Below are 16,047 nucleotides of genomic sequence, written 5' to 3' on the forward strand. Positions count from 1 at the left end.
TACTTGGCACATGGCTGTACTTACTGCTTTGTAGATGGAGAATCTGGAGTGGCAAGAGATCAAAGGACTTGACCTACATGGTGGTTTTGTGACCCAGGGTCGCAGGCCCCTGCTTCCTTGCTATGCTGGGTGCCCAACTACTGACCGATAAGGACATCCAGCAGCACTGCAGGTCACTTTGGCTAGCTGTATCCCTTCTAGAAACAGCAGCAGCACCAGTAAAACACCTAGGAGGGCCTCTGTTTGATGTAATGTCAAGCTGGAATAATCACATTCACCATGGGCTGTTCAGTGGGTAGCCTTGGGCAGGCAGGTCTGACTGCTCCTAAAGTGCAGAGTTATCTTCTCCACTTCTCCCCATAGAATATTCTGACTTGTGCTGGGCACAGGGCCCAAGTCAAACAGTGCTGGCACAGAGCCAGCCCTCAAAGAACTTAGGATGACTGAGTCTGAACATGTTGGTTTCACCGTTGCCTTCTCTAACTCAGTCATCCAGCCTAGCTCCATGCAACATGGGCCCAGTGAGCGCAGCAAATGTCCCCATCAGACAAGCCCTGCTAAAAGCAAAAGAATCCCTGGGTCCCTGGCAGAAGCAAGCAGCATGTGGGAATTTAGGGCCACACATCCTGCCTCACAGCTCCCAGGGCAAAGCTATGTGGAGAGTGCCTCTGGTGCTCTGCTCCATGGTGTGGTGGACCAGCGGCCCCCTTTTGTCTCCTTTTCAAAGCAGGGGGCCTTCTGGAAGGGTCTGGGAAGTAAGGCCAAGACTCCTGGGTTCTCATAAATCTTTTAATAACAGTAAATGAAGAAAACATTGTAACAGTAAGTCCCATGGTGAGGGTTCCTTTTCATTCAGGGATCATCAACAAGAAAAACACCTAAGACTAAAATTCAAAATGCTAAGTACATAAATTAATGACCATTTCTTTCCAAAGGTGACTGCAGAACCATCTTGGTACAATCAAAAGGTTTTAGAAAACAGGGAAAACTCATTACAAAATGCCTCAAGAGATGAACAAACTAATGGGGGCAGAGGGACCAAGAACCAGCTTGGCAAAAATACTCACCATGCTGTTTAGGGGGATTATATAGACTGGTCTAAAAGGGAGCCATCAAGGGGAGCAGTGACAGGGAGGGGTCAGCCTTTGGGATGAGGAAGGACAGGGGTAGGGTGTAAGAGGGACAGATGCATTTGCCAATTTCCTGGCAGAAATAATTACAGATCAGACTATCTTATTCTCTCCACCACAGTAACACCAATAGAAATGAATAATTCTTTAAAATATAAAACAAAACTGACAGTGGAAGTTTCTAAAACAAGAGCTTAGCTTAAAATGACTTGTTTCATTTCATGCCACTGAGCAGCAAACCACTGTACAAAAATGTCACAGACAAGAGCAACAACAAATGAGTAGGTTTTCCTGAGCACAAACTGAATTGATCTATATACATAAAAAGAAGGCTCCCTCTCTGTCATGACTCTACCCACCACCCAGAGGGCAGGTCAGGGTAGAGCATGCAGGAGGAAGGTCATTTCTGTCTGGGGCCTTGCCAAGGAGCACACAAAGGCCTGTAGGCCCCCCTCTTATGTCTGCTCCAGATTCACCAAAATCAGCAGTGCACCTGCATGTTATCCTGCAATGTCATGCATGGCCCTTCTATATGAATATATATATATATATATATTTGGGTTTTAGAGAGAGGGGAAGGGAGGGAGAAAGAGAGGGAGAGAAACCTTGATGCAAAAGAGAAACATCAATTCGTTGCCTTCCATACACACCATCAGGGTCCAAACAAACAACCCAGGCATTTGCCTTGACCAGGAATACAGCTGGTGACCCTTTGGTTTGCAGGACGACGCCCAAGCAACTGAAGCACACCTGCAGGGGCTCGGCCCATCTTTTTTCCTCCCATACCTCCCCTTAAGTCTTCCAAAGAGGACACATGACTCTGGATCAACATCTAGAGATTCAGGGAAGTCTTTTTGGCCAAGGGAACAGGAAAAAGGGCTTTTCACCACCTAGTGAGGGACTCAGCTTACTCCTACAGCACCACCCAGCCCGAATGCCAGTGTCTGGAGACCTGCTGACAATTTGTTATCTGTGGGTAGCTGTGTCTACTCCCCAGAAAATGGAATTATCAAGCAGCACAAATAGCAAAGCCCTGGCCAAGGCTGCAGCTAAAGAGATGATCTGATAGCTAGACTTGTGGTACTGGATGGTAAAGTGCACTGCCCGTGCTGCTTATCCCAACCACTCTGCAAGCAGCTTCTGTGAATACTGAGAAGTTCAAGGAGAAAGAGAGAGCACTGACCTGTGGAAAAAGAGTCTGTGCTCTTCTCACAAGTTCACAGAGTTACACATCACTGGGAAAAAAAATGGGCCAGGTCATCCTTGGTGTCCAAAACCAAATACTGAGACTGCAAGCAGGCATGACCATATTCCTGCTCTTCTCAGCTGATGCCACAGGTTGGACAACTGAACAGACTGTTCTCATTGGCCCATATCCTTGGCCAAGGCTACCCAGGGGCTTGAGGGAACACTCATTTCTCTTCTTAGGGCTGTTTTGAAAGAAGCTGTCCACTCCTACAAACACTCTCTCAAACACACACTAAGCTTGCACACGATGGCTAATGACATGGAAACTTGGCCAGAGTGGTTGGGGAACCACCTTGGCACTGAGAGGAAGGCCCTGAGGAGGAGCTGGGAAGTTCAGGCCCACTGGTAAGGGCGCCTCTCTTTAAGGCAGGCTGCCAGGTTTTGGGCCAGGTTTGGTCCAAGGTGCAAGTGGGGTACAGACCAATTCAGATGCACACTGCTCCCTAACACCTCAGAGTCCCTGGTGCCCTGTGGAGCCTCTGGACTAGGTTCACTCTCTCTTCCTCCCACCTCCATGTTTCTGAGCCAGCTGGCCCTCAGAAGCCTTGCATCTCCCCTTCACGTATTCCCTCCTCTGACAGGTGTATGTGTCTTTGGCTTGGCCAGGACAGGCACATGGTGTTCACTTTCTTTCCTTCCAAGCAGCAGAAAATGCCAGCCAGAATGGGACACTGAGCTGTAGCCAGGGTAAAGGCAAGCTCTAGAGGCATGCCAATGCAGGGAAAGCTTGGGTGGACTGGCAACTGTGCCACGCCACACAGGGAGAAAAAGAGCTTCTGCAGAGTCACTTATAGCCCTGTGGCCAGCTGAGGCATGCCATCTGCCTACAGAGACTTCATGCACTGGTAGGGGGCAGGGCAGGCCCCTAAAGCCTCTACCCATGACCTCCTTCCAACTTTTCCTTTTGTTAAGAGGCTGAGAGGCACTGAAGCCTTGCACATTTCCTTATCAGCCCATCCTCCATGCAGCACTTTGATGGTGGGCAAGGCAAATCTAGATAATCAAAAGGTTCCTCTTCTGGAATGCAACCCTAGGTTGAGAGGCACTAAGAAAAACTTCTTCATTACCTCAAAGACAGCAGAAAATGAAGGTTATATGTCTCTCAGAGCCCCATAGGGACTCTCAGAGCCCATAGGGACTCTGAGTCCCCAGTGTTCTCTCTCTTGTTGCTCCACACCATGGGGGTTGATAACGTCAGCGCCAGCAGCCATCTGCAAAAGGGCGGTTCCATGGTTGCTGCCCTTGGCCTCCCCTTGCTCAGAGATACTTTCCTACATTCTGCTACATCCCATAGGTCCATTTGCTAAAATTGTAACCACTGAGTTACTAAAGCTCAATCTACATCTCATACAGTAACACCTGAAATATTGAAACTGGTCCAGGGTAACTGGGTTACCTAGAGGGGAAGATGAGAGGGGAAGCCCACCAGAGGAAGTCACTGAACCATTTTTTTCTGTTCTTAAGTAAATCTCCTTAATACAAGCTAACAAGAAGTGAGCAAAAGCCCAGCCACTGTCTCCCTTCTTGAGATCCATTAGTGACTTACCTAAAGTCTTTCAACAAAAGGTCTTCCATTTGGAGCAGTTGCATCTCCACCCATGAGGATTTAATTCCTTGGTACCTCCCTTTCAACCTAGACATGGGCTTAGGAGTAGGCAGGGTGGGGAGCATGTGATGCCTCCCATGATAAACAATTCAGTACTGTATCTGGCTGCAGTGATGATATCTGGCCCTAGGGAGACAACACCAGCAGGATCTGTATCTTCTGAAACCCAGGACGCTGATATATCCTGTGAAGCCACAAAATTCACTGGTGAGAGCCCCTCCAGAGAGATGCCCTGGTGCAAGGATTCTCCAAACTCAAACATCCAAAAACAAATGAGAAAGCAAATAAAAGCCAAAAAGCAAAAAAAAAAAAAAAAAGCAAGCAAACAAACAAAAACCAAAGAGAGAGAGAAAGAACCTTTAAGGGGCACTCAAGATTAAACTGGCATCTCTTACCAACATGAAACTGAAATGGGACATATGAGTCAAATCTGTTTTCTGTTTTCTCAAGTTACCACTTCTGTTGATTAATTTCTATGCTCACTTTTGATTGGGATGTGGGCTAGTCCTCAGCTCTCACAGACAGAGTGTGCCCAGGGTCCTACCTAGAATGACTTGTGGACATTTAAATGTTGTTCACTTCAGATTTGCCATTGCAGCAGCTCTCTATCCTCTTCAATGCAATCAAGCCCTTGGACTGGGTAGTGTCCCATCTCCCACTGCAGGCAGCCTCCTGGAGAGTGTGGCTGGTTGGCTGCTTGCTTTGAGTCATGAGACACCAACAGGAAGAATCTGGCCAGTTCTATTTTGGCCATGAGTTGGAAAATCCCAGGGCTCTTGGCTTCCTGCTGGTATAGAAACAAGGCCTCAGTCCCCTTACAATGGGGGCTTTGCTGGAGACAAAGGGGACCCCAGCACAAACCTGTAGGTCCCTGGCAGTGGAGAAATGAAACACAACCAATCTCACCACTTCTATGCCCAAATAACTACTGCTTGTTGTTTCCTTTCTCCTCAACCAGCTGTTGTTAGAGTACCAACAAGCAGAGTGAAAGCTACAGACTACTGTCTCCCTATGTAAGGCCACTGGGAGGTGGAAGAAGGAGCAAAGGGGTGAAGGATCTACCCCTTTAGTGACTGGATCTGTCGATCCAGCCCTCAGCACTACACCCATGTTCCAGGCAATGTCCTGGGAGGAAGAGCTGGGGAAGGAAGAGTGGTGGAAGAAAGGGACAGAGAGGAGGAAAAAAGAAATACACCAAACATTGTACTGCCCTCTCCCAAGGTTTCATTAAGAACTGGGTGTTCTTCAAATCAAGTCAGGACTTGTTTCCTCAGGGAGAGAAAAAAACCACCTTCAGTCTATTTTCTTGGCTGGAAGCCGGAGCAAATCCAGCAGATATTTACACAAGGGCCCAACCATATATGAGAACAGGATGACCAGCTTCCCGTGGGTCATGGTCATGAGAGTCTGGTGTCCCGAGGCCCAGATGCGATACCAGGGGCCGTAGAATGGGTCTGAGATGGCCGGACACAGCATGTTGTTCAAATTCACTTCGGTGACCTGCAGGGACAAGGGAGGTAGAGTGAGCGTTCACCATCCTTAGGCTTTCTCTGGCTTCTGCCAGTTCAGCCATCTCTACCTAAAGGGAAACTAGAGAAGTAGGGATTAACAAATCCCCACCGGTTCATAATAGGATTTCTCTCCCCTAGGTTTCATGAGTGAGTCAAAGCTAGAGCCCTCTGGAGGTGATGGGGAAAGCCGTTGTCCACTAGAAGATCTGTTTGGTTTTGCTCCATCTTGCCTACTATGTCGAGCGGAGGACCTGTTGTTATTCCTAAGCATTTACTATGTGCCTAGTCCCTGGAAAGGTGTTATGGGAGAAAAGAACAGTTAACAGCATGGTCCCTGCCTCCACATAACTGGCAACCAATCAAGTTAGGGTGATCTGTCTACCACATCCGACCTTAGACCAGATGGAGCTCATCAGGTCTGCTCCACCAGGAGATCTACATAGTGTACAGAATGTGGACAAAGTGTTCAGGTAAGATTTCATGAAGGAACTGGCACCTGAATGCACTCATGAAGGATGGATGGGGGTCACGGCAAAGAATGGAGTAAGCAGAGCCTTCCTTGTAGGAGGTGTGGCCTGAGTCAGCCTGGAAGTGGGATCAAGTATGGTATGGATGGTGACATAAGGACACTGGCTCTTCTGGAATCAAGGAGGCCCAGTAGAGAGCAGTGCCAATAAAGGTGTGAAGGTCATACTACTTCATCCCTATTGTCAGGAAGAATGCACACCTTAAGCAAGGAGCTCAAACCACACCCCTAGGTAAATGAGAGTAGAACAATATGCTAGGGTAGGGGAAATAAGGTAACTGCTTCTACAAACACACTGCTGACATCAATTATACACCCTAATCCTGCCAGGTCCTGCAAGGTTTCACATGGAAAATACTACATTACTTCCGCTCACACACAAAACCAGACATGCCACACCTGCCCCAAGGACAGCCACTACACCTTACTTCCAAAGCCCTTCAAACCCATTCACATTAAAAACCAGTCCTCACCACCTGTTGGGGAGGTTGGGGGTTTTGTACCATGTCACTGAGGGGTGCAGAGCTCTCCACCCTTGAGGATGAGGTGACTCACCCTTGAGGATGAGGTGGCAGAACCAGGACTTGAACTTGGGTCTCCTGACCCCCCCAGCCCCAGCCCTGAGCTTTTCCTATTCACTTCGCCACCAACAGACACCCATATACTCAGTATTCTTCAGTTTTTGATAATTCAAATACTGAGTCCAGCCACCATCCAAGCTCTCGGCAGGTCTGAACACCCCAGAATGTCCAACACTGTACTTCCACTGACCATACAGCTCAGGGTCTGGGAATAGGCTCAAAGGTCTACCCAGCCCCAGAGTAAGGGTTATGGTCATGCCTCCCCATTGGATCCACAGCAAACTACTTTCTAGTTGCAGCTCACTGTTTCTGACCCAAGTGGCCATGAGTGAAAGGTGGCATCCTTGACTCTCAATGGATGAAAGAAACAGCCATTACTAAAGGATTCAGAAAACTGTTTAGCGAAGCCACGGCTGCAGACCATAAATCAGCAACCCAGACACAACAATCTGATGTCCTGGCCTTTGGTATCTTGTATTTTCAATACAAAACAATGCACCAGTGCCAACCAGGATTATCAAGGTTTATGAAGAAACTCCAAACAGAGGGGATAGAAGGGGTTAGAGCCAAACTTACCAGGCCCAGGATCTGTAAGACACTGAAGTGATAAAAGAACATGAGGCCAGTTGAGAGAAGTGCCCACTGGAAACAGCTGAGGGGCTCTGGGGTGTAAACACCTAAAGAAAAAGGGGAGATGGTGAGGTAGCAGGGTTAATGACACACTTCTCTTCCTTTGCCGCACAAGGTGCAGGTGCTGAGGCCACAACTGCTGCCTGCAGATTACCCCCTTTCAGTGCTCAGTGACAGCTACCTAAGAGACAGCCCCACTGATTACCTGGGTACTCCAATCAGCCCCCTCCCAAACTCTGTTCTGCCATGTAATGCTGAGACCATTACAAAGAGAGGGCTTTTACTTACTGTAATAAAATAAAATGTGACTAAAATAGAAATAAGCTGTAAGTGCCAAATACACAGATTTTGCATATGGAAAGAATGTAAAATATGTTAATTCTATATTGATTATATGTTGAAATGATAATATTTTTATTAAGTAAGACACTAAAAATTTAGAAGAGTAAAACATGCTCATTAAAGGGAATTTAGAAAATGTTAAAGAGTAGAAACAAGATGGAAGAAAAGAAGAAAATCATCCCCAGCTCTATTACCCAAATGCAACTACCGCTAGCCCATGAGTGTGTCTCCTTGGCTCTTTATGCCCTAGGAGTTCTTTTCTTTTGTTTTTAATTATTACTGGGTGTGTGTGTGTGTGTATTCCCTCAAGTTTCAGAAGAGAAATGTCATTTATTGGGTATAGCATAGTGGTTGAGAATGTTAACTGTGATGTCAGACAGATTTGGTTTTAAACCTGTATTTTACCACTTACTGGCTGTGTGACCCTGGAAGAGTTGTTTAAACTCCCCAAATTTCAGCTGAGTTTCTGTAAAATGGATGTAAGAGTCCTACCTACTTCTTAAAATTGTTGTGAGAAGTAAAGGACATAATATATTGAGAGCTGTTAGAACAAGATCTCATACCATGTAAATGTATAATGCGTGTTAGATGCTATAATTACTATACCATTATTATTATTCAAATAAGTAAAAAATGTGTCACATATAATGGTAGTGCCATGCCCCAAGTGCTAGACAACTCCCTCCCCTAGTATATCACAAATAATATTATTTTCCCTGTATCATTACTAAGAACCACCATCCCAGTAGGCTTATAAATATTGTTATTGTCACTCTGAATGGAGCCTTGGAAAGGAGTGGTCCAGAATGAAAGGAACCTGGAACCCTTTACCCCAAGCAAGTAGGTGGCAAAATGATTATACATCCTGGAGTAAATTTTTTCAAGTGAGTCTTTCACTGATTCATCCATTCATTCATCAGTTATTAGGCACCTATTATATTCTAAGGCAGGGGTGTCAAACTCATTTTCACCAGGGGCCACATCAGCCTCGTGGTTGCCTTCAAAGGGCCAAATGTTATTTCAACTCCTTAACGGTTAAGGACTAGTTACATTTATACAGTCCTAAAATTATTTCAGCCCTTTAAAGGCAACCACGAGGCTGATGTGGCCTCTGGTGAAAATGACTTTGACATCCCTATTTTAAGGCCTATGCAAAGCTTTGGGGATAGGAAGATAAAAAAAAAGATATGCTCCCTACAATCTCAGATTTACAGTCAGGCAGGGGAGGAAGACATAACAATCAACAATTAATTATAAACCAGTATGACGGGTGTGCAGACCAAGGTCCGTACCACATAGAGGGTGGGCAAATGTAGGTTTACAGCTGTGAGTAAGCAAAACAGAATTTGATTCTTATATTATTCTGTATTAGTTATTGTATTATTTTCCATTTTAACAACTGTGAACACACTTTTGTTCATCCCTGTATTATGGAAGGACAAAACTCAGCTTTGTGGGGAAAGTGTGGATACATGAACTACCTCTTGGTTCAGTGTGCCCACAGTTGTGTAAGAGTTGGGGCCACAGAAGAGAGTGTGCTGGGGTAGAGAGCTGAAGTAAGACTTAAGAGGTTGGCAGAGCTGGTTTGCTCCGAGCTGGGCTACATAGGACTTTAGGAGCCAGGCTGAGGGCTTTATACTCCACCATGTGCTGCAGGATCATGAGCCCAAATGCCTCAAGACTCAAGCAGGTAAACTGGGAGCAGAGGACTGACCAGGGACAAAGAGACATTAGAGATACTAGAGACTGGCCAACTGGAAAGCCCATGCCCCTTCTAAAGAGGGCAGCCACCACTCAGCTCCATCCAATCATTAACCTGCATGCACGTGGGCCCAGAGTTGCCAGTTTTATCACTTTTGCAAGAGAAGCCAGAAATAAACCTTTCATGTGGAGTTTTTCTGATTTCTAAGTGTCAACAAATGATTCAAAATGTTTTAAGCATTCTCAATGGACTGAACAAAACATTTCTTCTTAGATAGATTTCTGCCCATGGGTGGAACAGCTTTGCGCTTTGCTGCAGAGCCACAGAAAACATTGTGAGATTTGAAGCTGGGAAGTGATGAGATCAGATGTCTGCTTGAGAAAGATCACCCTGACCCACTACTGTGAGGAGGATGGGTTGGGGAAGAGGGCATAGAGGCTAGGAGACTGATAAGGAACTGCTGCAGGAACCCAAAAAGGGAAGAGCATGGATGGCCTTTGAAGATAATAGCAGTAGAGAGGGAGAAAAGTGGAGGAAAAATCAGCAGAAAGTCATAGAAGACTGGATATTGGAAGAAAGGGTGAGTAAGGATCTAGGCAGACTCCCAGGCCTCTAGTTTGGTTGTCATTGGGTTGATACTGCCATTTATTGAGATGGAGAAGGCAGGAAAACAATGAGGCCAATTTTAGATGTGCTGAAATTCAGGTGCCTGTGGAATATCTTACCAGAAATATCTCTTGGGTGCCTGGATGAATTCTGGGACATATGGTGTGATGGGTAACAGAGTGAACATCAGATCCTGGCAGACACAGGTTTTCAAATCCTGGGTCTTGGTCACTTATTAACTCCAGGGTCTTGAGCAAGCCCGAGTATCTCTTGAATTCAGTTTCACTCATCCATAAAATGCGGTACCACTGCCCACTTCACAAGATTGTTGGGTAGATGATGTGAGATAATTTAAGTAATGATTGTAGTATCAAATCTGGGATTTAACAGATTTGATTTTTATTATTACAGGCATACTTTGGAAATATTGCAACTTTGGTTCCTTGCATTAAAGTGAGCCACACATTTTTTTTGTGATTTCTCAGTATACATTTATATCATACTATAGTCGATTAAGTATGCAATAGCATTATATCTTTAAAAACAATGTACATACCTTAATTTAAGAAATTGTATTGCTAAAAAATGCTAACCATCATATGAGCCTACAGTGAGTTGTAAACTTTTTGCTGGTGGAGAGCTTTGCCTCAATGTTGATGAAAACACAATATCTGAAAAGTTCGATAAAGCAAGGCATGCCTGTATATGAATCACAAAGTTAGTGAAGAGGATGGAGCTGAATGTCCAGATATAGGTGTCATCAGTGCATAATGGTAACCAAAGTCAGAGGAGTATACGTAGACCAAGAGAGGAAGAAGTCTGGAAGCAGAATACTGAAGAATTCTATGGGGTGGGATGGGGCTGAGGGTGGAGGGGAGAAGATGAGCAAGATGGGGTGGCTAAAGCCAAGTTGGGTCTTCTGGGGGAACAGGTCAGCCCTGTTCTCTGACAAGAGGCAGAGTCACAGCACATCTGAGTCAGAAGGCCGCTTGAGGGTATCAGACTCATCCCTCTATTTTATAGGGGGAGAATGAATGGGTCTGGGAGATGGGCAGCACCACAGCCAAAGTCACAATTGCAGAGCACTGGGCTTTCAGACACTTCCAGGGCACTGATTGCTCAATGCCCCTTGCCATTCGTGCAGACCTCCACCACACCAAGTTGTACCATTTCTTTCTTTGTCTGTCTAACCACCTAGACCAGAGTGCCTTGGGTTCAAGGGCCATGTGGAACTCATTTCTGTGTTCCTAGCATCTAGCACGGTACTCGGTTTGTGAACACATGAGCTATGTACTTACTTATGCTTCATGCACTTTCTTATTTGCTAAATAAGTGGGAACTGGTCACCATGTTGTCACCGTGGCTTCTGGGGGCTTATATAAAAGGGAAGAAGAGGGGACCTGGAAGACTACCATTCATACCACTCCCTGAGCCCCAAGCCATTTTCCCTACATGTCTCTGCTGTCTACCTTCTACTTGGCTGCACCTAGTGTAGCTGGGCAGTAATGGTAGCTGCAGGAAAGGGACAGATGGGGAAAGTATCCTCATCCAGGAGCCAGCTCAGCCACAGACCTGGGAAAAGCTGGGATAAGGACTCAGCCACTGGGCAGCCCCCTCTCATTGTGCTCCTCTCTGCCCTGCCCTGCTACATGGAGGAAAAGGAACATCCAGACACTGTCAGAGGCCATGTTTCTCAGTGTTCTCACTGCTTCTTGCCCAAATCCCCACTTTAGTATCATGCCCTCTGTATTACATCATCTGTGCCACATGGCACTGTTAGTTCCCTGAGGGAGGGGCCATTTCTGAATGACCTTTTTACCTCTAGCACCTGGTACACAGTAAGCACTCAGAAAATGACCATTGAATGGGTGACTGAAGGGCACAGACTTTCTGGCTCAACAATCCTACTTTTAGGACTATCATCAAATACCTAAAAACACACAAAAAACAAGAAACCCAAAGATGTTTACATCTGCACTACCTATAATCTTGAGAAACTGGAAACAAAGCAAATGGGGAGGTAAGTTAAGAAAACTCTGGTACCTCAATATTGTGTGACAGTCCACTGTCATTCAAATGACAGAGTAACAAACTAATCCCTGGCTAGTAATGGCGAGTGTAAAAGACAGAACACCAAACAGTACATCAATGATGGAAAATACAGGTTAGTAATTTAAAACAAAGGGTTTGGGGTCAGACAGCTTTGGGTTTAAATCTTGTCTCTGCCACTGCCCACAAGGGTGACCTTGGGAAAATTGTGCTATCCCTCTAATCCTGTTTTCCCTCTGTAGACTGCAGTTAACCTCTCCCTTTTGAGGCTGCAGAGTAGAACATATAGAAAAGTAAATACAGCAGCTAGCCTGGCATACAGACAGGCAGCAGCTGCTATTTTTACCATGCCCACCACAGGCATCCAAAATCTCATAGAAGACTAGAAGAGAGGGAATCTTAAAAAAGGTGATCTTCTCTAGGAAGGGAGACTGTGACTGTGGTCTCCACTGCCTTTTTACTGTTGTTGGTTGTTTTCATTCATTGCAAAGATGATCAAATATTTAATTTATTTGAAAAAAAAAACACCCTAAGAATATATATGACCCAATCCACATAGGTGTATACAAATTATATGCAAATACACACCATTCTTTTTTTTCTATATCCTGTACCTGGATGTAGCCCTAGGATAATCTGTAAAAAAATCAGTTTTCTTTTAAAGGAAAATAGTTAAGCACTTTCAGAAATATTAAACACATAAAACTTTTTTCTACTTTAAGAAAAAAATGTGACATTTTCTGCTAGCATCTTCTGTCCCAGGAGGATAAAAGCATTTCAGCACTAAAGGTAGGGGAAAACCTAGATAATAGCTTTTTCCAAAATCGATTTCTGCCAGAAAGAAGCTTTATGAGTGCTGGAGAAGAATTCAATTGTACCACCACCAATGAAGACCTGCCCCCAGAGAGGCTCCCAAGGGCCCTTTCACTCATTCTGTAATCCCACCCTGAAAGGACTTACACCAAGGAGATGAGACTGGGCACTGTGATATTCCCTTCTCCAATCTTCTTCCTGCTACCTTCAACTCATTCACTTCTACATGTTAAACATTCACTCAACATCCACTGAGTGCACACTGGGCACTAGACTCCATGCTAGGCAGTGAGAATAAGGAAGCAAAGATAGCCCCTGCCACTGAAAATGACCCTGCAGCTTACAAGTGAACAATGAGATGGTGTAATAAGTTAAGCACAGTGAGCAATGGGGACACCAAGGAAGGGTAGCTGGAGAAGATAACAGTTGAGGTGAGTTGTAAAGAACAAGAAGGATTTGCAGTAAGATCTTAAAGAAAGGAAAGGACATTCTGGGCAGTAGGTGCAGCCTGAGAAAAGATGTGGAAGATTGAAACAGCATGCTGTTTGCATGTAATCACAAGCAGGTCTGTCTTTTTGGAGCATAAAGTGAAAGAGGATTTGTGTCAGCAGATGAAGCTGGAGAGACAAGAGAGCAAGGTAAGGTCATGAAGAGCCTTGTTTGCCATGTTAGGCAACTTGGCCTTTATCCTAGAAACAAAGAGAAGACATTAAGTGGTTTTTAAACAGGGGACTGCAAGGTCAGTTTATGTTTCAGCTAGGTAGACAGCTGTGGTAGCAGTGTTGACGTTGGACTGGAGAAGGACAGACCAGTTCAGATTCTGCTGTGGAGATATGGAAGACCTGGCAATCTGTCTGACACAGAGACATCTGGAGTGACTCCTAGATCTATGACTTGAGTAATTGAGAGGAGTTCATTGAGGGGAGAGGTGAGTTCAGGTTGGAGCATGCTGACTCCAAATGACAAAAGGATATCCAAGCAGACATCTCCAATAGGCTGTGGATGTCCACATCTAATGCTCAGGAGAGGGAGATGGCCTGGAAATAGAGCTTGGAGTATGGTTAAGATCAATGAGGAACGGTCCATAGAATGAAATTAAAGGGCGAAGGACAGAGCCTGGGAAACAGCAATAGTTGCCAGAAGAGGATCCATGAGAAGATAGGATTGAAGACAAGATTAAAGTTGCCACTAGCCACAGGGGCAATTTACATTTAGATAAATTAGAAATTTCATTCCTCAGTCACACTACATTTCAAGTGCTCAATAACCATGTGTGGCTAGTGGCTACCATATTGGACAGTGCAGAGATAGAACATTTCCACCATCACATAAAATTAAACTGGGAACATGCTTCTCTACAGAGGCACAGTAAAGGAAAGACAAATAACTTCTACTGGGTTTGATAACCCAGGTTACTGATCACTGGTAACCTTTGCTATCACAATTGCAGGAAAGTAGCAAAGCAGGAACTGGCTGGTAAAGGATAAAGAAAAGTTTTCTAGGTGTACAAGGTAAGGAAGGAAATTCTAGGGAAAGGGAACAGGACATGCATTCACAGAGAAATCTTTAGCTAAATTCCCAATATTTCAATAACATCTTTGAATGTCTCCTTTATTCCGTTGCTCTTACCCCACCTACCTCTCCCCATGGGAGCCTCCCTCATCTCTAGCCCTCTAAAGTCACTGGTTTTGGTCCTGTGGCCCACGTAGCTACAGTAGGTAACTTCTTTCTTTGCTTCGCTGTTTCCTGACCACTGGTCCTCCTTTCTCCCTAAAACCTCACAACCATCATACTGTACCACCCACTACCCTTTCCTCTTACACTTGTCTAAAAACATATGGGTCATGGCCCTCAATATTCCTTGAGGATATTAGTAACTGGCTTGCTACCACTCTATCCAAAAGTATTCTCGTTGTACTTCTTGATAATTTCAACATATCTCTAGTTGAATCTTCCACTATCCTGACCTCTCTGTTTCTTAGTACTGCCCTTTATCACACCTCAGTCACTCACTGTCATAGTCATGCCTGAGACCTTTTAATTATGAATATCTGCATCCCTTCCATAAATCAAGCATTCCCTATTTACAGCTTAATCTTTCTAACCTTGACCCCAACATTTCTTGGACCTCACCAAAATCTGAAGTCCATTGGTTCTATCATCTTTTTGCTATCCCTCATGGCTCCCTATTTCCTTTTTAAATTCCATGATCTTAAATTTTAATTATCTCTGGCATACAACTTGGACTCCATTGAGCCTCATTATTGTACTCATCTTGGGAAAAAAATCCAGATCTGGTTAAGTTCCAATCTTCTTTTCCTCCCTGCTGGTACCTACAAAGTTGAATGTGGCTGGAGAAAAACAACAATACTGCACTGACTGTTCTCACTTCATATTTGTGATGACAAACCTCAAGCACATCCTTCATGTTGCCAGGCAATCATACTACACTTCCCCAATCCATTCACTCTCTCATGCCACAATTTAGTATTTTCTCCTCTCTTCTCAGATGTTCAGTACTTTTATCCCATCCTTGATGGCAGATGATGACTTTGCTTCCTACTTCACTAAGAAAAAAAGAAATCAGATAAAAATGTTCCAGAAGCTCCCATGATTGCATCTAACATCATATCTGCATTGGGACCTGATGTGCTCAGCCCTTACCCCCTGTTACCACAGATGAACTGCCCAGGTTCCTAGCCAATGCCAGCCCTCCCATTTGCATCCAGATCCTGTTCTCTCTTGCCCACTCAATCTCACTCCAGCAGCTTTCCTTTTTCACTTACATCAACAATTTCTTCTTCTTTACTAGATTATTCCTAATAGCATATAAACTATATTGTACTAGCTTCCACTCTAAAACAATAACTTGACCTCACTTGCTGCTGCAACTACCTCATTCTTCTCCCCTTTAACAGCAAAACTCCTTGAAAGTACTGTCTATAACTATACTGTCCAATAGGGTAGTTACTGGTCATTGTGTCTATTGAGCCCTTGAGATACGGCTAGTTTGAATTGAGAGGTACTGTTAGTGTAAAATACACACTGAATGTCAAATGATGTAAAATGTCCTGGTAGTAATTTTATATTAATCATATTGGAATGATAATACTTTGAATATATTGAGTTAAATAAGATATAAGATATATTATTAAAAATAATTTCACCTGTTTCTCTACCTTTTTTTAAGTGTGACTATTAGAAAATTTGAAATTACATATGTGGCTTACATGGTTTTATTGGACAGCACTAATCTATACTCCCTGTCTAGAATTCCTCTCTTCCAATTCTCTCTTACCTCGC

At 44.5% G+C, this 16,047-nt stretch overlaps 1 protein-coding gene across 11 annotated transcripts in view; it reads right to left on the minus strand.

Moving 5' to 3' along the window:
• Nucleotides 1-5,191: 5,191 nt before the first annotated feature.
• The window catches only part of TMEM164 (transmembrane protein 164), a 221,006-nt gene continuing 210,150 nt past the window's right edge, over nt 5,192-16,047 (minus strand). For 10 of the 11 annotated variants that reach the window (XM_045817509.1, XM_045817511.1, XM_045817513.1 and 7 more), the window contains 2 exons: nt 7,179-7,279; nt 5,192-5,484 (listed from right to left, as the gene is read on the minus strand). In XM_045817509.1, the coding sequence (XP_045673465.1) occupies nt 5,278-5,484; nt 7,179-7,279 (308 nt within the window). In that variant the 3' untranslated portion in view covers nt 5,192-5,277. The remainder of the gene's footprint in view (nt 5,485-7,178; nt 7,280-16,047) is intronic. The other variant, XM_045817512.1, reaches the window with a different exon arrangement.

The sequence above is a fragment of the Phyllostomus hastatus genome, unplaced genomic scaffold (assembly GCF_019186645.2).
Source record: "Phyllostomus hastatus isolate PE091 unplaced genomic scaffold, TTU_PhHast_1.1 phas_scaffold_28, whole genome shotgun sequence".
Taxonomy (NCBI): Eukaryota; Metazoa; Chordata; class Mammalia; order Chiroptera; family Phyllostomidae; genus Phyllostomus; species Phyllostomus hastatus.